Here is a 23074-nt window from a genome sequence, read left to right as displayed (position 1 = left end):
GAGCCCGGAGGTCACGTAGGGAAGCTTTGGGCCAGGATAACTCAGAGCGCCCATTCTGGCCCACTCACCAGGCACGGGCTGCGCATTTACTGCTGTCCAGGTGTTACTCCCCTTCTTGCGCTTCTCGATCAGGTAGCCCAGGATGTGGGCACTGCCGGGGCCCCTAGGTGCCGTCCATGTCAGTGTGATGCCCTGGCTGGAGGCCGACTGGATGGCTGGGGTGGAAGGGGGCCCGGGGAGAGCTGGGGGCAGAGAAGGTGCCGATCAGCCCAGCGGCTGAGGAAAGGTGCCAGCTCACAGTGAGGTCCTGGGGGCCACACTCTGCTCTTTCCTAGGGAGCATCAGGGGGCTGAGCCAGCCTGCCCTAGGACACTGTTCTGGCTGTGGCCTGGGAGCCTAGAGGCTGCCCTGAGGCCCCTCAGCTTCCAGTTCCCTCCAGATGGAGGGCATCTGCTGGAGAATGGCGCTTGCCCCACCCACGCTCCTGAGAACGCAGGCTCTGCTTGTCTACCCCTACTCCCAGAGAGCCAGGGCCACGAGAAGACCCCATAAATCTTGCTTCCTGATCGCCCGCCAGATCCCCAAGGAAGCTGACGTAAGGAGTCTCCACAGGGCTCTAGAAGGGCCCCAAGACCCCCGGTGTCCCTCAGTGTCTGGGGCAGCCCCGCCTACTCTCTGGGCACAGCGGAGAGCCCGGGAGTGTTAGAGCCCTCTTACCCTCGGGAGCCACCAGCACCTCTGTGGACTCCAGGGCCTCCCCGGGCCCCTCAGAGGTCACAGCCCGCACTCGGAAGGTGTATTTCTTGCCCTGCTCCACGTGGGTATCGGTGAAGGTGGTGGTGCCTGCGGGGGGCTCGCCCACCTTCAGCCAAGTGCTTCTGCCAGCCTGCCGCCTCTCCACCACGTAGTGCTCCAAGGCCCGGCCCCCGTCGTCCTGGGGGGGCCGCCAGTGGAGGCAGACACCAGCCCCCTGGCAGTCCTGTGCCTCCAGGGGACCTTGTGGGGGCTGGGGCTTGTCTGGGGTCCCACCGAGGGGAGCAGAAGAGAAGGGGGGGTCAAAGAAGCTGGAGGGGAGTGGCGCTAGACTGCCCCCCTCATCAGCGGATAAGCCTGCAGTGGGGTAGAATGTCCAGAGGGCCTTGGGCATTACCTGGAGGTGTCCCCGGCCTCCACCCCCAACACACACACACAGACCCACAGGGGTGACGTGGAACGTGCCACCATGGCTGCCCCTGCTCCGCGCTAACTTGCTGCCACCACTCAAGGCCGGGTGCATTAGCTCCCGGGGCCGGGTGCATTCTCCCGGAGAAGCACAACCAGAGGGAGCCCAGCCCTGTATTTATCTAAACTGCTTCTTCCTGACCAGTCTGAGAGGGGGAGAAAGGACAAGGTGGAGAAGGTCTGGATCTTAAACAGCATGCAAATGAGGATCTGAGCCCGGGGACCGCACTCTGGGCATGCTCCTCCTGGCAGGGAGGTTCCAGAAGCCCAGGACCCTCAGGCCTTGGCTGGGGAGAAGGCTGGGGCTGGCACCTATAACTTGCAGGGTGAGCTCGGCCTGGACGGAGCCTCCCTCGCTCCTCAGCGTCACGCTGTACTGGCCACGGTCCTTCCTGCCGGCGCTAGGGAGGCACAGCCGAGTGAAGCCGTCCCCCAGGGCCACCTGGACCCCCCGGCTGCTGCCGCTGCCCACCAGCTCAGCTCCGTCCTTCTTCCAGGCAGCCTGAACTGGGAGGTGGCTCTGGAAGGGGATCTTCACTGTCACCGGCTTCCCAGCCTTGACCACCAGGGGCTCTCTCAGTTTCTCTGTCACATCTGGAGCGATGACGGGGCGATCTAGAGACACAACGGGGCAAGGGCGTCAAACGGCAGCCTGGGCACCGCGCACCTGGGGGGTGGGGACACAAGGACCCGGAGAAGGAAATGTGGCCGAGAGTAAAGACCCCTCCCCAAGAGGACTAACAAGGGGATGAATGGGCTTCATCTGCTTCAGGAGGGACTAGGATTAGACCTCTCTTCCTGACAGAGGGTAGGGAGAGTGTGGGTCGGCTTTTTAAAATCACCTTCTCAGACTGAGGATGACATTCGTCACTGGCTACAGACTAGCACACAGTCAGGTGTCTAAAGGGGGAGCATACCACCTGGTGCAAAGGGGCTGCTGAGCAGGGCAGGGCGGAGCCTCACCATGGACACTCAGGGTGGCCTCGCTCCGCTGGTTGCCGGCTACAAAGGTGTACCTCCCAGCCTGGCGCCCCTGCACGTGGGCAATGAGGAGCCTGTGCACGAGACCATCTTGCTCAAAAGTGACTCCATCCTGGGCGCTGAGCTGGAAACAAGGGCCACAGAAGAGCCTGTCATCCCCACCCCTGCCCAGCTCCTCCAGCCCCCCCCGCCGCCCGGGGTAAGCAGAGGCCCCTCCCACAAACTGGCTGGAAAAGCACGGGGGCAGGCCGTACCTCGACTCCATCTTTAAACCAGGCACCGGGGCCCAAGTCACGGGTGAGGGTACAGGAGAGGACAGCGGCCTCTCCCTGCTGTACTTCCAGGTCAGCCAGGCTCTTGGAGAAGTAGCTCATGGGGCCTGGAGATACACAGAGGGAGTTGGGGGGGGGGGGGGCTAGCCACCCAAGGATTCCCCCCAAGGCCCAGCCTCCCAGACCACGGCCTACACTGTGCCCTGGGAGGCCACCACATCCTGCCAGCTGGGCTCAGCAAAGCCAAACCTTCCATTTCTTCTCAGCAGGACCTAGGCTTGTATGGGAGACCTGGGATGCAAGGTAGATGAAGGGGCCCCTTGAGTCACATGGGTGGGAAGTCTGAGGTCTGAGTGGCTCACACAGAGCATTTCAACAGCTCTAGTTCTTTGGACATAGGATGTTAAGACAGAGACCCAGAGACCTCTGGGCCCCACGCAGCCTGGATCCCACCTGCACAAGGAAGAAGAGGCTGCTTCCTAGATGGGAAGAGATCCCTAAAAATGGGGGGAGGGGCGCCAGCAGGGACAAACTCCTGGGGCTGGAGACAGAATTGAGACCGACCCAGTCATTCCAGTTGCCCTTGGCTCTACCCCACTGGAGCCATTCCCCTGAGAAATACTTACCTTGGGCCTCCTTGGAGAAAGCGTCAGTGCCACGCTTGGATCTGGATCTGGTACTCGGGGTGGCATCCCTCCCCTGGCCATAGATGTCTGACCTGCCGTCCTTGCCACCTCTCCTGCTGCCAAGATGACTTGGGGGCTCCTGGCTCCAGTCTTCGTGTAGAGTCACCCCTCCGCTCCCTCTGCTGTCTCCTCCCAGTGGCTGCCCCAAGCCTCTGCCCTCCTCTGCTCCCCTTCTCTTTGCTGTTCCAGCCTCCACCCCTGACTGTCTCAGGGACCTGCTTCTGAGCTGGCCAGGCCTTCTGTCTGAGCCGCCGCACTCTTCTGCTCCCCATCCCTCATATTCCTTTTGGGCACCTGGACCCTGGGCCTTGTCATTCTCAGCCTCCAGGGACCCTCTTTCTCCTCTATGTCCTTTGTCTAGCTGAAAGCCCATGCCCTGGATGCCCCCTGATCTGTCCACAGAGTCTTTTCTGCCAAAGGGCCCATCTAGGCTATTCCAGGCTCCCTGAGGCCCTAAATCCCCAGGTTTTTGGGTGAAGCCATTCTCCCTATAAGTGGAATTCTCTTCCTCCAGGACACCTGAGTCCCCTGGGCCAATAGACCTGCCCCTTCCAGGACCTGACCCTTTGCTATCCAGGAACCATGGGCCTTGACGCCCACCAGCTCCTTCTTGGCCTGGAGCACCCTTCCTGCTCCTGGAGCCATCATGGGTCCCACTGAAAGTGGGATCTTTCTCCTGCAGAGATCTGGAAGCTCTGGAACCTGGGGACTGATTCCCAGCACCTGTGCTACCTTGGCCAAATCCCTGGTCTTCCCTGTCTAGGGCCCCAGTGTGGCTTACACCTTGTCCATCAGCAGAACCTGATGCTGATTTATTCCTTTCCCCAGGCATCCGGTTGCTGTCCAGAACCTGGCCTGTACCCACTGAACTCCTCCATGTAGCTCCCATCCTTCTGCCTTCCACCTGTGAGTCCCCACCTCCCCGAGGTGCAAATCCCCCAAGGCCAGCTGCTCTACCCCTGTCTGATGTTCCTGGGCCTGCTTTCCAGAAGTCCTGCTCATGTCCACATTCCAGAGCAGCCACATCTGCCCACGTCTCACCCTCCATTGCGCCCTGACCATCAGGAAACCCAGAAGCCCCCATACCCCCTGCTTGATCTGCAGACCCACCCTCCCTACTGGGAGGTTCTCTGCCCCCAGGAGACCCTGGGATCCCAGCAGCATCTTGCCACTCTCTGACACCTGATTTTCCCATAGAGCCAACAGCCCCCGGTGCCTCAGGGACCCCTGAGGTTCCAGGGCCCCTGAGACCCTTCTTGGAGTCCTGCCCATCTGAAAGACTCTGTGACCCTCCTTGAATCCCCAACACCCCTGCGCCCGAAGGGTCGTCCCTGCATGCTGCACCATCTGTAGTTGCTGGCACCCCAGTCGTCCTAGAGCCCAGTCCTGGACGTGCCCCTTTCAAAAGCCTCCTTCCTCTGCCCCTCTCCGAGCCATCTTTGGAGTTTGTGCCACCATCAGCCCCTTCTGATGCTGTCCAGTATCTTGACCCTTGCCCTATGGCTTCTTGGTCTCTGGGTGCACCCTCATATCCCACTCCAGCCTGTGTGCCTGTTACTCTGAAACTCCCTGAACCATCTCTGTAGCCCACCTCACCTTCTGACCCCATTTTTTCAGATACCCCTGAGCCTCTCCTATAATCTGCCTCATTTCCTGACCCCAGTCCCTCAGTACCCCCCAAATCACCCCTATGGCCTGCTTCACCCCCTGACCAGATTCTGCCAGAACCTCCCAAGACATCCTTATAACCTGCCTCATCTCCTAACCCGATTCTCCCAGAACCCCCCAGACCATCCCTATAATCTGCCTCACCCCCTGATTTGATTCTCCCAGAAACCCCCAAACCATCCTTATAACCGGTCTCATCTCCTGACCCCATTCTCCCAGGACCCCCCAAGACATCCCCATAGCCTGCCTTACCCCCTGACCCCATTCTCCCAGAATCCTCCAAGCCATCCCCATAGCCTGCCTTACCCCCTGACCCCATTCTCCCAGAACCCTCCAAGCCATCCCCATAGCCTGCCTTACCCCCTGACCCTATTCTCCCAGAACCCTCCAAGCCATCCCCATAGCCTGCCTTACCCCCTGACCCCGTTCTCCCAGAACCCTCCAAGCCATCCCCATAGCCTGCCTTACCCCCTGACCCTATTCTCCCAGAACCCTCCAAGCCATCCCCATAGCCTGCCTTACCCCCTGACCCCATTCTCCCAGAACCCCCCAAGCCATCCCCATAGCCTGCCTTACCCCCTGACCCCATTCTCCCAGAACCCTCCAAGCCATCCCCATAGCCTGCCTTACCCCCTGAACCCATTCTCCCAGAATCCTCCAAGCCATCCCCATCCCCATAGCCTGCCTTACCCCCTGACCCCATTCTCCCAGAACCCTCCAAGCCATCCCCATAGCCTGCCTTACCCCCTGACCCCATTCTCCCAGAACCCTCCAAGCCATCCCCATAGCCTGCCTTACCCCCTGACCCCATTCTCCCAGAACCCTCCAAGCCATCCCCATAGCCTGCCTTACCCCCTGACCCCATTCTCCCAGAACCCTCCAAGCCATCCCCATAGCCTGCCTTACCCCCTGACCCCATTCTCCCAGAACCCTCCAAGCCATCCCCATAGCCTGCCTTACCCCCTGACCCCATTCTCCCAGAACCCTCCAAGCCATCCCCATAGCCTGCCTTACCCCCTGACCCCATTCTCCCAGAACCCCCCAAGCCATCCCCATAGCCTGCCTTACCCCCTGACCCCATTCTCCCAGAACCCTCCAAGCCATCCCCATAGCCTGCCTTACCCCCTGACCCCATTCTCCCAGAACCCTCCAAGCCATCCCCATAGCCTGCCTTACCCCCTGACCCTATTATCCCAGAACCCTCCAAGCCATCCCCATAGCCTGCCTTACCCCTTGACCCCATTCCCCCAGAATCCTCCAAGCCATCATCATAACCTGACCCGATTCTCCCAGAACCCTCCAAGCCACCCTTATAACCTGCCCCACCCCCCATCCTCATTCTCCCAGAACCCCCCAAGCCATCCCCATAACTTGCCTCACCCCCTGACCCCATTTTCCCAGAGCCCCCCAGACCATCCCTATAACCTATCTCACCCCCTGACCCCATTCTCCCAGAACCCCCCAGACCATCCCTATAACCTATCTCACCCCCTGACCCCATTCTCCCAGAACCCCCTAAGCCATCCCCATAACCTGCCTCACCCCCTGACCCCATTTTCCCAGAACCCCCCAGACCATCCCTATAACCTATTTCACCCTCTGACCCAATTCTCCCAGAACCCCCCAAACCATCCTTATAACCTTCCCCACCCCCCATTCCCATTCTCCCAGAACCCTCCAAGCCATCCCCATAACCTGTATCACCCTGTGACCCCATTCTCCCAGAACTCCCCAAACCATCCTTATAACCTGCCTCACCCCCCATCCTCATTCTCCCAGGATCCCTGAAGCCATCCCCATAACCTGCCTCACCCCCTGACCCCATTTTCCCAGAACCTCCCAGACCATCTCTATAACCTATCTCACCCCCTGATCTGATTTTCCCAGAACCCCCTAAACCATCCTTATAACCTGCCCCACCCTCCATCCCCATTCTCTCAGAACTCCCCAAGCCATCCCCATAACCTGCCTCACCTCCTGACCCCATTTTCCCAGAACCCCCCAGACCATCCCTATAACCTATCTCACCCCCTGACCCCATTCTCCCAGAACCCCCTAAGCCATCCCCATAACCTGCCTCACCCCCTGACCCCATTTTCCCAGAACCCCCCAGACCATCCCTATAACCTATCTCACCCCCTGACCCCATTCTCCCAGAACCCTCCAAACCATCCCTATGATCTGCCTTACCCACTGAACCCATTCCCTCAGGAGCTCCCAAATCTTTCCTATAGCCTACCTCATCTACAAGCCCTATTCCCCCAGAGGACCCAATACCATCCTTATAACCTTCCTCACCTCCTGGCCCGATCCCGCCAGGCCCAAGACCCCCTGACCTTTCTCCATAAGCTGTTCTCCTTCCAATTTGCTGAGGCCCTCGAATTCCTGATCCACCCCCATAACCCGGCACATCACCAGAGCCATAAGCCCCCTGGCTCTTGGAACTGGCCCCAGTATGAGGAGCTAGTGCCTCAGGGAACCTGGTATCATCCCAATGACCAGCTCCAGCTCCAGAGGCCCTAGCACCAAGGTCCCTGATCCTACCCCCGTCATTCACTTTACCTCCTGCCTTCAGATACCCTGGCTCCATGGCTCCTGCTCCCCCAGAGCCATCTTCATGGCCTCCTTCTCCAAAGGCCCCCAGAGACCCTGAGGCTCTGAAGTCCCCATAGTCTCCAGTCTGACCCCAGGGTCTTATTCTTCCAGAGACCCCTGGTTCTGCTTCCGCATGTCCCTCCCCAACAGACTCCACTGTTGTAGAGGCCCCGTGGCCACCTCTACCTACAGACCCCACTGTCCCAGGACTCCCTAGGCCACCATGAGAATGATGCCTTCCCCCAGGGCCAGTATCCCCTTGGCCTCTGGATGCATCCCTGGCCTCTGGATGAATCCTGGCTTCATCCATGGGCCCTCTTTCAGGGCTACCTGAGCCACTCTTGAGACTAGCAAGTTTCCCAGACCCCCTTATTGTAGGACCAGAACCATCTTTGTTTCCAGACCACATTTCCCCAGGTACCCCTGAGCCATGCCTATAACCACCCCCTTCCTCAGACTCTGTTCCCCCAGGTGTCCCAGAGGCAACTCTACAACCAGTGCCATAACCAGATCCCATTTCTCCTGACGTCACTGAGCCATCACTATAACCAGCCGCATTTTCAAGACCTAGTTCCCTGGCATACCCTGAGCCACCACCATACCTACATCCTATTCTCCTTGCACTTCCTAAGCCATCCTCATGGCCTGTCTCACCTCTGGGTCTTTGTCCTCTGGAGTCCCCTGACCCATTCCAGAAGTCTGGTTCAGAACCTGTTGTCCCTGGACCTCTTAACCCATCAGGGTCTCCTAGTGTCCTCCCAGACCCCTGAGCACCCAGGCTTAGAGACCCAATTAGCCTGTGGCTTCTGGTATCCACCCCCTGACCAGATCTCATCAGTCCAGCCCCTTGGGCACCACCCACACCACCATCCCCTACACTAGACCCCAACATTCCAGGCCCACGGTGAGCCCCAGTTTTGCTGAGGCTGGACCCTGTGTCATCCCAAGGACCTGTGCTCTCAGACTCTATTCTGCCACTACCTTCTGCTCCCCACTGCCCTGCTGTCCAGCTTTGTGAATACTGGAGGCTTCCGGAGTCATGCCCTGCCTCACCCAAGCCCCCTGCTGTCTCCTGGCCCTCCCTTCCCCGGAGTCCCTGTAGGCCCTTTTCCCAGCCCCCAGGACCTCCTGGGCCTCCAGGGCTAGTTTTGTAGCCCTTTCCCCCACCCACAGACTTCCCTGGGCCATGATCATCTGCCTGTAGTGAACCCTCAGCTTTGTCCTCAGGCCCCTCTCGTCCCAGGAGGAATTTTCTGCTACCAGATATTGATGATTCCTGGAAGTTCTTTCCTAGAGATTCCTTTGGCCCCCAGAAACCCCTTGCTTCCCCATTATGAGCATCTCTACCTCCCTGAGAGCCCCAGGACTCAGGGCCTATGCCTGCCTTGGAGCTAGAAGCTCTTTCTCCAGAGTACTCCTGGGCCCCAGGACCACCTGCCCTATGACTGTCTCTGGCTTCCCCCAGGTCAGTCCCACTACCCCACACTGCCCTTGTTGCTCCTTTCTGCCTTTCCCTGCTCCGATCACCCCCTCCCTCCACCTCACCCAGGCTTCCCTCCTGCAAAATCTCCATCATTTCCTCTTCTGACCAAGAGCCCACAGGACCAGACTGGGATCCCCTCAGAGCTGTCTTTCCCCTCCCAGGTCCCAGATGAGCACTGCAGAGTTGTTCCTGGCTACTCCTGTCCAGGGGACTCTGATGATCTTCTCTGTATTCCTTTCCTTCCCCACCGCTTCCCAGGCCTCCCACCTGAGAGTGCCTGGACTTAGCCTCCCAGCCTCCTGCTGTCCTACCACATCTGTCCCCATCACTGTCCCTGCCATGATCTTGCTGTTGACCTTCCGTGAGGCCCAAACCTGATTCCAGGCCTTCTCCCTGTGGATAGGGGCTCCCTGGAAGGCTTCTGTCCCAGCCTCCCTCCCTGTGCAGCTGATTTTCCCCAGGGGGAGTGACTGTGTATCCCTCTGCTTCCCCAAAGCCCTTTCTTGCCTGTCCAGGGCCCCAGGCTGAGCCAGCTGCCCCATCACCCTCCATCAAGGAATAGCCATGCCCACCAAGGCCACCTGTCTCTGAGCCAGCTGTGAGCTGTAGCTCAGAAGCAGGCCTGGCCCCATTAAGGGAGCCCTCCAGGGGGCCCTGTTCTCTGGGTTTCCCTCCCTTGCCACCGACGCTCCTGGAATCTTCTGCTTCTGAAGTCTGGGCTCCTTGTGCTTGCAGCTGGTGGTAATCACTCGTGGTCATAAGGCCTTTATCCTTCCCAGCTTTGGTGAGAGGTCAATGGCCCCACAGAGAGACGAAAGAAAAGACCCGTTAAATCAGGCCAAGGCACCTGTCTGACCCCAACTGCTTTGACTGACCTTCAGGTTCCCCAGTAGAGAAAAAGCTGACCATCTCAGAAGCCAGGGTGTGCCAGCTCACTGATAGATGAATCCTATCACCACCTCCCCCAGCCCTCAAGCCACAGACCATCCCGCTGCTGCTATGTGTTTCATGAGGATTTTTGGAGAAAACACATAACCCCAAACTCATCTCCTTATCAAACTGCCACGAGCAGTTGCATGGTTTTTAAAAGATCTATTTGCCCCACCATCTGCCTTACAAATGCCCAGTTTAGTTTCCTGAGATCACCTTGAGCCCACATCCCTAGGGGGATTTAAGGGTGTTCTTTGGCCTAACCCAGGGACTTCTCACCCATACTGAACTTGGGCCAAGCGCTGGCCAGGACCCTCAGGCCATCTTGGATCTGCACCCCCAGAGTAATTCCAGAGGCCTCGTGGAGGAGATATAGCTGAGGTCGACCCGGCTGGCAGTGAAGGGCCTACATCACAACAGCTCAGGAATAGATCTCGGGAGCCTTCCTCATTCTCTGACAGGGAAGGAATCCTCAAAAGCAAATGACTGACCAAAGGGAGCCCCTACTCCTGACCTTCTTCATGCCCTCCTCGGCCCTGAGGCTTGCCTTGGTAGAGGCAGGGAAAGACAGAGGTGTGAACCACTCACCTTCAACCACCAGCCAGGCGCTAGAGCTGTGGAACCCAGTGCCAAGCGAGTAGAGGCCCATGTCTGAGAAATGGGCCCCCCTTACCACCAGACGGTGGGTCAGCCCATCAGGAGACACAGACACTTCATATTTGTTGCTGAGTTGGAGTGGCCGGTGCCGGAAATTCCAGGTGGCATTGGGGCAGGGGTTGGAGAGAACACATTCGAAGACGGCGTCACCCTGCTCTTCACAGTGGGCCTCAGCCAGCGGGACCACCACTCTGGCAGGGATGGCTGTCCGGGGGGTAGGAATGGGGGTGTCAGCTTGGCAACATGACACAGTGTGACCTGACACAGTGGGGCTGCTTGGTCAGAAGCCCAGGTTCAGACCAGCTCAGCCACAAACCCCCTGTGTCATCTTGGGCAGGTCACCTCCTTACCCCAGGTGACGGTCCCCCCCCCTATAAAATGAGGGATTATAATTAGGTTATGAATAGTAAGACTGTTTTCAGCTCTGGAATTCTGTAATTCTAAATCCGGAAATTGTATCTCGGGGTAAGATGGGTACATGAAGAAAACCTATATGCTGACTGCCAGTGCTTTATATATGTTATCTTATGTATTCTTGTGACCACTTCCAAGGTAGGTATTATTATTTCCTTTTTATAGGAAAGGAAACAGAGGCTTCAGAAGTTCAACGATTTGCCCCAGTTTCACCCAACCAAGAGGCAACCCGGTCAGAATTCACACCCAGGTCTGGCTGATTCCAAAGCCCCTGCCCCTCTCCCCTATACCAGGCATATGCCCAGGCATACCAGAGATCTCATGCCCTCTTTTTTCTCAACCTTGATTTAGAACCATGTTCTTTACACTCTATCTGCCCAAAGCTTTCTTCTCCAGTCTCTCCTCCTCCCAGGAAGCCTCTGGAACTGTCAAGTGCTTCGGTGGAAGGGGGCGGGGGGGGGGTGTGGAGACTGCATACACAGCTACTTGTGGGATGGGGCAGAGTTTGATGAGGGAGGAAGGGACGGTTCCCAGGTGAGGTGTGGGCACTAGAGGCAGGGAAGGAAGAGGTCTGTATGGGGCACAAGTGTGCCTAACCTGGGTAGAGCTTCTTGCTGGGGGGGGGGGGTCTGGGAAGTGAGAGTCTGCATCAGAAAGGAGTGACGAGGAGGAGTGGTATTAATTTGGACCTAATCTGGAAATAATTGGTTGCTGCAGAAGGTCTGTGAGCAGGGGTATGGCATGGATGTTGTATGTCTGTGGCTGGAACTCAGCACCAAGAGAACATAGACCTTGGACCAAGACTTTTGGAAAGCAGAGATCACTTCAATTTAACATCTGGGTGTATCTTCCTCTTCTGAACAGTCTTTGCAAGGCAGGGGTAGGGGGCACATCACATTTCTCTTCCCCCCAACCATGGCATGAGCCCCCCTCCTTACGGATCTCCCCCATTCGAACTTCTGAGGGGAAGAGCACCCACCGCTAGCATCCAGTTCCGTGGAGAAGATTTCCACATCCTCCACCTTGACCTGGTAAATGCCAGCATCCTCAGGATGCAGGTCCCGGATCTGAAAGTGGTAGCGTTTCCCCAGCTGCCGCAGACAGTGCTTGATCTGGTTGTCGAAGCCGTAGGGGATCATCTCACCATCCTGAGGCAAAGAAAGGAAGAGGAGGGTTCAGGGCCTCAGCGGGTCCCCAGGACCTCCTGCCCCAACCCCATTCTGACAGCTTTCTCCCACTGGCCCAGGCAGCAGACAACATATTGTTGGAACCACACGGGGGATGGGAGGGGGACAGGGGCAGGGGGTGGAGAGCGGGGCTCAGAGGCCTTGAGAACAGGGAATGCGAGGTGAAGGGGAATAAATGTCCTAGGAGTGTCCTTGACTCTCACCGTGGAGTAAGTAATCTGTAAGTGTTACCCAAGAGGCACCTGAGAGTGAGAGATCTCAGCTGAGATTGAGTAGAGCAACTACCAAGCAGCCTAAGGGGGTTAGCAGGGGGCAGGGAGGCACCACCAGGAGCCCAGGGAGGGGAGGGGGGGGGAGATGCAGCACATTCATTCCCAGAGGGGCGCGAGAGAGTTCTATCAGATACTCTCAGGGCTCTACAAAACCTAGTACTCTATACCCACGCCCACTTTAGCTAAAGCCTGGATAGATTTGCTATGTGCCAGATACTAATAATAGCTCATCTTCGGTTGTCTACTGTGTGCCAGGCACTGTTTTAGGTACTTGGGGCGCATCAGTGAATACAACAAAGATTCCTGCCCCCAGGGAGCTAAAATTCTGCGAGGGACGCAGACACACAACCAATATCATAAGCAGGCAATATAACGTATATTAGAAAGAGATAGAACTAGGGAAAAAAAGAAAAGAGAGAGGAGGGTACAGATTCAGGAAGGCAGGATGGGGTTGGGGGGGCACAACAGTGTCACACAAGGTGGCCAGGGGAAGCCTGGCTGCGGGGAAGACCATAGACGTGACAGGCAGCAGGACCAGTTGGAGCAGGGAAACCGAGGCGAGCCCAGGGGAGGGGGGAGGGGGCAGGAGGAGAACAGAGCTAAGAAAAGTGGTAAATCATATATAATCTCATTCATCTTCTAATTGTGCCATGAGATAGGTCCTACATGACCCTCACTTTACATGTGAGGACCCCGAGGCACAGGGACGGTAAGCATCTTGCCTGGGGTCCCACAGCCAGTAAGTGGTGGAGCCAGGATGAGTCTGACCATAGAACTAGAATTGCTGTGCTCTGTTTCCTCCCCCAACACACACATCTGCCCCAGTTCCCACTTTGTTGACAGGCAGTTACTATTGGAGCCCATGCAAGGATGTGTCAGATCTCTGGAGAGAGAGCTAGATGGATGGGGGTGCAGAACTGGATGGGGGATTTCTCAGAATTCTCTTTTAACCCCCGCCGCCGCCTGTCCCCGTGCCCTGGCTGGAGAACCTGGCTGCGTAATGAGAGGTAAGAACACTCTGCGAACTGTCCACACCGAAGTTTGACCTCACCCGAACCAGGAATTCCATACGATGCAGGACTCACCATCTGTGGACCTGAATTGCTCCCAGAGGAGAACCCGCGGGCCCCTATTTCCTCCCCGCCCAGGACCTGCAGCATCCCTGCCAGATCCCTCCCCCTTCAATGGCTCCTCCAGCCTCACCTTATACAGGTAAATCTTGCTCCCAGAATACTTGAGGTCCAGCTCCAGGTCAAACGTTGCGACCCCCTCCTTGCTGACCTTGATGTGTCTCAGGTTGGAGATGGCGTTGACATACTAGGGAAGACAAACCCGCCCGGGGAGCTGTCTGAGCTCTCTAATCAGGGCACTCCAAACCCGCAGACCCCAGCCCCCCAGGGCCCCACTGGAGCATGCATTTGCCCATTTTACAGGTGGGAAGAAATTTTCCAAGGTGAGACATCAGGTCAGCAAGGAAAGCGAGAAAGGACCCCAGGTGTCCAAGTGCTCTGAGAACCTGGGAGGGCTTTTCTGTTCATCTGTTATTCCGTCCAATAAAAATTTAGTTGAGCTCCCACTGTGTGCAAAGCCCTGTGATAAGGTCAGTGAGAAAGCCTGGAGGACAGAAACTGAGTCCCAGGATGTTTGATGAACCACCTTCAAAAATGATAAAATACTATTTTCAGGATGATGGAAACTAGTTGTTTTGCATTTCCAGAAGACAAAATCAGACTGATGCTATAGTTAGGTTAAACCCAGGGCAGAAGTTCCTGCAGTTTATAGGACACTGTGGAATTCCCTCCACTGGAAGCGTTTAGAAATAAGACAGGTATCCAAGGTCTGGGGAGGCTGACAGCTGACCGGAAGCCCTTGCAGCACCCGGCTGGGTGCCTTAAGGACCTTCCCTCGTTGATCCTCTCACTAAGCCTAAGAGGCAGGTATGTCTAGAACACCCATTTTACAAATAAGGAAACCAAGACACGGAGGCCCTAACTTTCCCAAAGCCCCAGATTTTAGTAAGTATCAGAGCCAGATTTTAAAGCCAAGTCGTGGACTTTGAGGCCTGGGTCCTCGGCCAGACACCGGGGTTGGGCAGGGACGGTGCGGACGAGGGCGGGTCCTCCACCAAGCCCAGCTCCAGGAGGGGGCGCCCGCGAGGCACCGGGCTGCGGCCCAGGAGAGGGTACCTGGGCCATCTTGTCCTCGTGTTCCTTGCGCATCTCCCGCAGCTTGCGCAGCATGCCGCGGTAGTCCACGATGCCGTACTTCAGGCAGATCCGCTCGTAGTCCTTGCGGTCGGCCGTCATCAGCAGCTGCCACACCTGCTCCAGGTTCGGCTTTTTCTTGGTGGGAGGCGGGGCCCTGGGGAGCAGGGTGGGCGGGTCAGAGGCCGGAGGAGCCCTGGGGGAGCCCCAGGAGCTGGTCTCCCGGGCCTGGCCCCCCCCGAGGGGCCCATGGGGAGCTGCCCTCTCTGCCCTGGAAGAAAGGGACAGGGAAGCTGGGCTCTGGGACTGACCACTGTCAGGACACGATGGACCCAGAGATGGGTGCGTCCGCCTTCTCCCCACAGTGCAAACTCGCTCGCAGGAGAAACACCACTCCTGACAACTTTTTTTCTGTATTTCTAGGAAAGATGCGCAGGGCGGGGGGAAGGGGGAGAGTGCAGATTATTCTGTTACTTTAACACTTAAAGGAGTAAATCAGGACCCAGACAGGAGAGATGATTAAGGACATAGAGCTTAAAGGCGGCGGAGCTCCCAGGTCAGTCCTCCACCTCCTCCCATTGGCCACCTGCAGTCTAGCTTCCTAGCCGGTGGAGTGGAGAGCTGAGCCTGGCTTGCCCATGGAAGTAGCAGGGAGCCTTCACCTCTGCCCCTGGAAGGGCCCAGACCCACCTCTTTTTCAGGAGATTTCGGTAGTCCATCAACTCCTTCCTGAGGTCTAGAAAAGGAGCAGGAATGAGGCCCCAAGCCCAGGATGGGATGCCCAGGGGCTAACACGGGGCTATTCCGTAGCAATGGGGGTAGGGTGGGGTGGGCAGTCTGAGGACCTGTGGTCCATGGCTGACAGCCAAGCTTTTGAACAGGCTCTCCTGGGGACTGGTTATGCTCCATAAGGTAAGGGTTTGGCCAGGTAGGGAGCACCGGACAAGGAGTAGCCCATTCCCCCAATCCCAAGGAGATTTCTGGCCACCCTTCCACCTACCCTCCTGGGGTTCCTTGTGCCTCTTCCGATTCTTCCGAAAGCCAACTGGACCATCAGGAGGAGAGGAGGGAGTTAATGTGGACAGATGGGGAGAGAAACAAGACACATTGGTGGTCTTCCTGAGAGCCAGCTGAGTGCCAGGGCCCTGCCCTCTCCACTGACCTCCAAGTCACAGCAAGGGCTCAGCAAGAGGGCTCAATAGGGCGGATGGTCTGTCTGTCATAAGCTTTGGTACCCCAGAGCCTTAGCATGATGGAGGTGGAACTCACCTGATTATCATCGCATGCAGGGGAGGCCCACTGACATGGCTGCAGGGACAGGGAGGTGGCAGAAGTGAGTGAGGTGACCGTGGGTGACGGCACACTGAACTGTCTCTGGAGGGGCTCTTCCGGCACCTGGGAGCTGCCGTTTCGGGGTATAGGCCAATGTTGCCAAAGAAGTCAGACACTGCCTTTTGGCTGACCCTGCAGCCATTCCCAATCCTCGTCCTCATCACCTATCCACTCCCACCAGTAGGAAGGAGGCCGGAAAAGCTAAATACTGGCTTCCCTTGCAACTAAGAGTGGCCGTGTGAGTGACACGGTTCTGGCCAATGAGATATAAACAGAAGTCTCCGAGGACTTTCTGAGAATGCTTTGGCTTTCTTGATAAGAGGGCCAGATGTACCCGGTACATCTGTCTGTGGATTCAGTGTGGGTCTGCAGCAGTTGTCTTATGACTCTGAGGAGATAAACCAGCCTCTTCGGGTAGCAGAGCAGCGAGACAGGAAGAGTCCGGCTGTCCCGTGACAGCCCTGAGCTGTGGTTTGATCCCTGGACTCTGACCTCAGGACTTCTTATCATGTGACATGCTCAAGTGTCTTTATTTCTTGGGCTATTCGTAGTAGGGTTTTCTGTTACTTGTATACAGTATAGCCAATTGAAAGACTATATCTGCTTTCTCAAGAGACATGTACCTTCCCATTGTTACCCGTGGACAAGTAACTTAAAATTTGGAAACATTGTGCAAGCCAAAGCAAACAAACCGACCCCACATATCTGACTGTCACCTCGGACATAAGCCTGTACAAAGGATCCTTTGTACAGTGGAGAACTGAGGCCCAGAGAAGAAAATGAAGCCCATTGAAGGAGTGAGCAGAAGGTTCAGGACCAGACACCAACCTCCAGCTCCTGCCCTCATTCCAAGGGTTTAAGAGAATATCATCCAGAGCCTCTGCCATGGGGCATCTGCTGAGTGTGCGCCTTTTAAACCAGATGCAGAGTTAGCGCGGAAGTGGGTAAAGCCAAGGGCTCTGGCACCAGATGGGGCAGCAGCCTTGGTGCCCCTCTCTCCTTTTACCCCACCAGCTGCACAGCCTCTGAGGTCTCTGAGGGGAAAAGCAGGGCCAACATCCAAGCACTGACGAGACAGGAAGAGGGGGAGGGGGACAGGCCCACCTTCGATGACCATGAGCCTGGTGGAGCACGTGGCTTCTCCGTACATGTTCACTGCTGTGCACCGGTACATGTCTGTGTCCTCACCCGTCAGCTTGTTGATCTGCAGAGAGGCCAAGGCCAGGGGAACAGGGCTAGCACCTCCCTTTCCTCCACTTACTGGACATGGCTATAAGTGTATAAAGATGAACAAGACACAGCCCTTTCCTTGCGGAGCCCCCAGCCTTCATCAAGAAAGTCAGACCCCAAAACAAAGAGCTGGGTCATGACAGAGAGCAGATGTACCAACTCTCTGCCATTAGAGGCAACGTGGCATAGCAGAAAAAGCGCGCGTGTTTTTTTGTTTTTTGTTTTTTGGATCGGATGGATCTGGGACTGAATATCATCTCTGTCATATATTATGGGCTATGGCACCTTGGGTATATTGCTTCACCTCTTTGAACCTTTGTTTCTTAGAAGGTGAGGATACCATCTCAAAAAGTAGTGAATGGTCAGGATTGAGTTATATAATCTATGTCAAATGTGTAGCCCAAGGCCCAGCGCATAGTAGGTGTTCCATGACTGGTAGCTGTAATTATTACTCATATTGGCCGGCACGGACAGAGCGCTCCCTGGAGGCCAGGACTGAGTAGACACTTTACATCAACCTTTTGTATTCATAACAACACCATAAAGTAAGTACCGTTATCACCCCCATGTTACAGGTGAGGAAACAGGTACAGAAACAGAGAACTAAGTAACTTTCCAAGGCCAAGGTGGTGGGCCTGGGATTGGAAGCCGGGCTGTCACACTCCAGAGCTGGAATTCTTAAGCTCCAGCCTCCGCCATCTGCCAGGTTATCAGCAGAGGTACCCGCAAGGCAGCCAGATCCACATCTGGCTCAGGCGACCTGGAGCCACAGGATGGAGCTGATTGGACTCATCCCCAACTGGGACCATCTCCTACTCCTCTGGGGATTGGAGGCCACCAGGGAGACCTTCGAGGGGACAGGAAGAAATGAGTAGACCTGGGTCAGGGGGAGAACTCAGATCTTACCTGTAGCACGTGCTCCTTGCTGCCAGGGGCAGAGGAGATCTCGTACTTGCTGGAGTTACTGAGGTTACCTTTGGTGCACTGCCAATGCACTTTGGGTCTGGGCTCCCCACAGACCACGGCCCGAAAGATGGCATTTTTCCCTGGGGCAGGAAAAGTGGTCAAAAGATTGGCAGGTTAGGGGAGGGGTGACAGTGTACTTTTATTGAGATTTTCATTTATGTTACTTTCACTGCTTTAGGCATTTCAACTGCCCAATCCAAAAAGGGTGTCAGGCCTTGGTGCCCTTGACTCCAAGGCTCTTATGATGCCAGGCGGAGAGCAGGAATTTCCAGACAATGCCTGCTTGGCTTCTGTATCACAGAGTGTGGCTAGACTGTCCATGTGGAAGGGGAAGCAAGCAGGCTTGGGGCAGAAGGGGGTATTTCTTTGCAAGTGGTTAAGGAAAGGAGTCTGAAGGATTCTCCCAAGACTGGGAAGGGGATGAGTCTTTTGTAGGTTCCATGTCCACTCTCGAGGTGGGATGGTCCCGAGACACAGGGTTCCAGCCTCAGAAAAGCGCCCGAGTTCCATGTTTGGCCTGAAAGGCTGGGCGCTGCGTACCCTCAAGGAATCCCTTGGGCTCCTGCCAGGAACATCTCAGTAGAGATCAGTGAGGAGTGAAGACCCAAGGGCCCTCCCCAGTGATGAAAGACAATTTCTCATGACTTCGTTGAGTGTGACTTAAAGTCAGATTTAGAAAAATAAAGTGCCATTCTTTTTCTTATACTGGAATGTTGTAAACTCAAGGTATTGCAGGAAGCTGTGTTGGGAAAAGAACACCAATTCTCATCCCTTCCCCTTAAAGCCTTTGCTGCCATCACTTTCCTGGGCACTTTTCTCACACGGCTCAAATTAACTTATTTTATTTTATTTTATTTTATTTTATTTTATTTTATTAAGAGAGAGAGTGCAAGCGGGAGACGGGCAGGAGAGAGGGAGAGAGAGAATCCCAAGCAGGCTCTGTGCTTGGCTCAGAGCCCAACATGGGGCTTGATTTCACCACCATATCACAGCCTGAGCTGAAGTCAAGAGCCAGGTGCTAACCAACTGAACCACCCAGGAGCCCCTTAACTCCTTTTTATAGTGTCTACAGTAGCTGCTCGGAGGCAGGGAGAGGGGAGGGCACTAAGAAACACCACCACCGTTCCCGCTCCACGGTTAGCATCCCCCAATCTTATTCCCAAATATTTCTTGTTTCAGCATACCGTAGTATGTCTTCACTCCCTTTCTTCGTTCGGCTCCTCAGGTCCCTTGCCTTTCGGGGGACCCAGGCAGGCAGGCATCGCACAAGTATAAGGAAACACGGCGTGGCCTGGTGCTGGACTTGGGGGCTGGGAGGCAGGCTGGGAAGGACAGCGCCCAAGCCCCCTCCACTGCACACACCCTCAGCAGCTCCCCTCCCAGGTCTCACCTTCCTGCAGCGCCATGGGGACGGGCTTCTGCTGGAAGTCTGGGGTGCTGAAGCCTTCGGGGATATCCTCCACCAGCTGCCGGATGCTCACCCCATGAAGGCGGGATTTCTTGAGGGGCTTCCCTGGGAAAGGTGGGGGAAAGGGAGATGAGCCCTTCCTACTCTTCCTCGTGGGTGGCCCTTCGACACAATGGAGCACCCACCCAGGCACCCAAGGACCATGAACCCCTCCTCACTATCCTACCAGGGGCAGGACTATCTCCCAGAGCTCCTGCCTGTGAGCAGGGCATTTGAATTTTCTAGTGGAATCTGACAGTCCTCCAGCAGTGTGAATGGAGCCCCTGGGAAGTGGGCAGGGAGCACCCAGGGAAGACCCTGGGAGCGTCATGGGGGTAAAGCTGGAGAAGGGAGAATGCGAAGGGGTTCCCCATGGGGGGCTTTATTCAGGAAAACAAGTTAAAACCCAAAGCCGAGACTAAAAAGAGCCAAGAGACAGGTGAAGTCCCAAAGACCTCTGAGCCCTATCCTTCCCTCCTCTTCACCCAGTGAGAAGCCCAGATGAGGGGCAGGGCAGGGGAGGGGAGGTCAGCTTTTCTCTCACCTGCCATAGTTTGGGTGCCTCTTTGGTTACCGAGGGTGGCAGCTGATCTCCTGAGAACAGAAGACAGAATTGTTTATGAGAGGTGCAGGCTGGTCTTACCCCATCTCTCCCACACCATCGGGGCATCAGTCGCTCTCTGGCATGGGAGCTGGGTAGAGTTGTTGTCCCTGAGAGCTTCTCTAACCCCACCTAATGACACTGATTTGTGTCCTGCAATTCCCTGCCCAGAGACGGGGAGAGGGCAGGTTGGTGCTTGGTTGTACCTTTCCCAGGTAATGGAGACCACAGGGCTGAGCCTGTAACTGGTGAGCTTGTAACAGCCTGAGCTGGTGGCTTGGCCTTTGAGTGCGTCCCCAGGCCTGATGGCCACTCAGAGGGTGAGACATAACCTCCTCGATGCTCAGGGAAAACAAATTCCTGGCGTTTGGGATTCCTTTAGCTATTTAGTGGACCGCCCCCTCTTGATTTTGGAATGTCAGTTTTCCAGGGATATTCTCTGGGACTCCTGGCTCCTCCCCTAACTCTGAGATTTTCTAGCAAGACGCAGCAGCCTTCTGCCTCCCACCCTCAACCAATCTGGAATCCTACTGATGACCAGATCTGCAGGGGGGAATCCCTTAGTTGTCTGTTCTTCAGCTCTTTTTGACCCAGGCTGACAGGATCCTCATAAATCCATCTGGCCCCCCTCTGAAGCCAGTGAGTTATAGTGTCAGGTGACCAAAATGTTCTCCAGCCTTTCGCAACCACCATTACCACTATCTCCCCCTGATTTCTTCACAATTGCCCCCTTCCATTATGGCTGATGGGGAGTGCCACCCAGGAGAGAGAGGGGACTTGGCCCTGGGCTGGGATGAGAGCCTTGATGAGAGCCATGAATTGAAGGGCAGTGGTGGGGGGATGTCTTGAAAGAATTCTCCAGCAGTCCCACCCCCTGTGCGCTTGGCCCGTGGCTGAGGGGTTCCATTTTGAAGATGCCGTTCCCTTCCCCAAGAGCTTTGTGTTCAGGATAGAATCACACATGACAGAGCAAATTCTTCCCTCCAACTGACACTTCCATTTCACAACTGTCCACTTCTGGCCTCAAGGTGTCCCCTCTACAGCCCAGCGGCTGCCCCCCAGCGCGCTGGAATGCCATGGCGCGCCAACTGCGTTCTGGAGCGGTCACAGGGCCACAGCCGCTGCGCAGCAGGGAGTCATGAGGGAGGGCGAGGGATGATGGAGAGCAGCCGCCAATGGAGGAGGACGCAGCCGACCATGAGTGGCGGGAGCTGCAGGGGCCTGTGTCCCACCCGTTCCCCGGTCCCATGCCCTGGCACCTGTCTACGACCCCCACCCTGGAGTAGTCAGCGTTCAACAGGGACACCTTCGTTGTCATCTTCATTTTCATCACCCCCCGCCCCCATCACCCTCGCCACCAGCTCTCAGTCCCTTACTCCGCTGTTTGTCACACATGAAGTGTAATGCTAACCGCTGCTCTCCCTCTGGCCTCCTGCCTTCAGGTCCCAGCTGAGAAGGGAGAGAGAAGCAGAACCCCTACAGGAACTTAAGGGTCCGAGATTCAGCCACCTTGCCCTCTGCACCCCCATTCTCTCCAGGAAGCCAGATTTGGGACAAGGTTAGTGATAAACGGGCAAGAGATCTGCTTGGTTGGAGACTAGAGGGGTATGGTCTCAATCAGAGGGGAGGAGGAAGGAAATGAATTCTCTTCCCATGAATTCTCTTTGCCCTTTTGAGAAGAAATCCCAATTTTTCTCAGCACCAAAGAGCAGCCGTGTCATGCCCAGCCCATCATGACTCTCAGCCCTGGAGCCCAGGGCAGTGTCTCCTGGTCTGTCCCGGAACAATAGCCCTCAACACTGCTCACCCCTGCCCCTACCTGCCTTCATCTTGCGTCTCTAGGTAGCTGCTGCCTCTACCTTCCAAACTGGTAGAATTGAGGCAGGAAGAGTCAAATGGGGTTTGTCTCAACTGCTTTGACCATGTTGTTAATCAAGATGTAACAAGCCCCAGACCTGAAGTCGTTATTCTAGACAGCTAGTCAGATTTTTAACCTGATCATCATTTCACACTCTAAGCCAAACAGTGCCTGGAAAATCAGAGCCAGGACAGAACTGCTCAGACAAGACTCACTGAGATTCTCTCTTCCAAATATCCTGGAGTCCTCTAGAAGGGATTGTACAGGCACCCCAGGGTGGAATCAGCCAGCCAGCAAACGTGCCCCAGGCTGATCCCATGCCCACTGCCTGCCCCTTCCTGAGTAGAAAAGTTAGAGAGCATTCCAGCATCCCCATCTCTGCCCTGCTCTGCCATGGGTGGGCATCCAGGTACCCACTTACCTGGGCGCACCGCTGACCTCCAGCCTCCTGTCTGCTCCCTCCTCCCTGTTTCCAGCTGCTGCACACTGCTAAAGGCTCTGAATGGACTGCTGGTGGACAGACAGTGCCGGGAGCAGATGTAGGTCACTGCGGACGCCCCAGGCTCTCTCTGCCCCTCCCACTCACCCCGCCTCCCTCCTCCGGCTCCAGCTCAGGCTTGGCAGGGCAGCCCCCCTCCCCCAGGGTTAATGCCCTAGCCTCTGAGGAGGTCAGAGATGGAAGGGTCCTGTGACATCAGTTCATCCACCTCCTCGGTTTGCAGACCTGTAAACTCTTAACCAGATTGGCTTGGTTAAGTTTGTTCCATTTGCCTCATTCAGATAACCCCTTTTGGCGGGGTGGGGTGCCTCATCCAAAGCCCTAATTTTTCAGCTAGGCTGATCCCTTGAGACCCTTGACACCATAAGTCACACTAATACATAAAGCCACTGCCCTCTTGGGAATCACAACCCAAAGTGGCACCAAATAGACAACAGACTTCGGGAACTAGACAAAAGGGCATGATCCCAAATGCTGCACCGTGGAGGTGCACTTCAGTGACAGTGTGGGGCGGGGGGAGACCCTGGGAGTCCTACAGCCAGGAGGCTTGCTGGGAGAAGGTAAGTTTTCT

General features: G+C 56.1%; 1 protein-coding gene across 1 annotated transcript in view; it reads right to left on the bottom strand.

Moving 5' to 3' along the window:
- The window catches only part of IGFN1 (immunoglobulin like and fibronectin type III domain containing 1), a 32784-nt gene extending 10248 nt beyond the window's left edge, over positions 1–22536 (bottom strand). The window contains exons 1-18 of the mRNA XM_043567526.1: positions 22426–22536; positions 20090–20139; positions 19489–19611; positions 18039–18178; positions 17007–17106; positions 15571–15615; positions 15261–15306; positions 14553–14727; positions 13570–13683; positions 11887–12055; positions 10425–10697; positions 9636–9685; positions 3101–3218; positions 2457–2581; positions 2185–2326; positions 1534–1836; positions 718–1017; positions 69–242 (exon numbers count right to left, since the gene is read on the bottom strand). Coding sequence (XP_043423461.1) covers positions 69–242; positions 718–1017; positions 1534–1836; positions 2185–2326; positions 2457–2581; positions 3101–3218; positions 9636–9685; positions 10425–10697; positions 11887–12055; positions 13570–13683; positions 14553–14727; positions 15261–15306; positions 15571–15615; positions 17007–17106; positions 18039–18178; positions 19489–19611; positions 20090–20096 — 2404 coding nt within the window. The 5' untranslated portion in view covers positions 20097–20139; positions 22426–22536. The remainder of the gene's footprint in view (positions 1–68; positions 243–717; positions 1018–1533; positions 1837–2184; positions 2327–2456; positions 2582–3100; positions 3219–9635; positions 9686–10424; positions 10698–11886; positions 12056–13569; positions 13684–14552; positions 14728–15260; positions 15307–15570; positions 15616–17006; positions 17107–18038; positions 18179–19488; positions 19612–20089; positions 20140–22425) is intronic.
- Positions 22537–23074: the final 538 nt, after the last annotated feature.

Source organism: Prionailurus bengalensis, chromosome E4, assembly GCF_016509475.1.
Source record: "Prionailurus bengalensis isolate Pbe53 chromosome E4, Fcat_Pben_1.1_paternal_pri, whole genome shotgun sequence".
Classification (NCBI taxonomy): Eukaryota; Metazoa; Chordata; class Mammalia; order Carnivora; family Felidae; genus Prionailurus; species Prionailurus bengalensis.
This window is presented reverse-complemented; position numbering and strand designations above follow the sequence as displayed.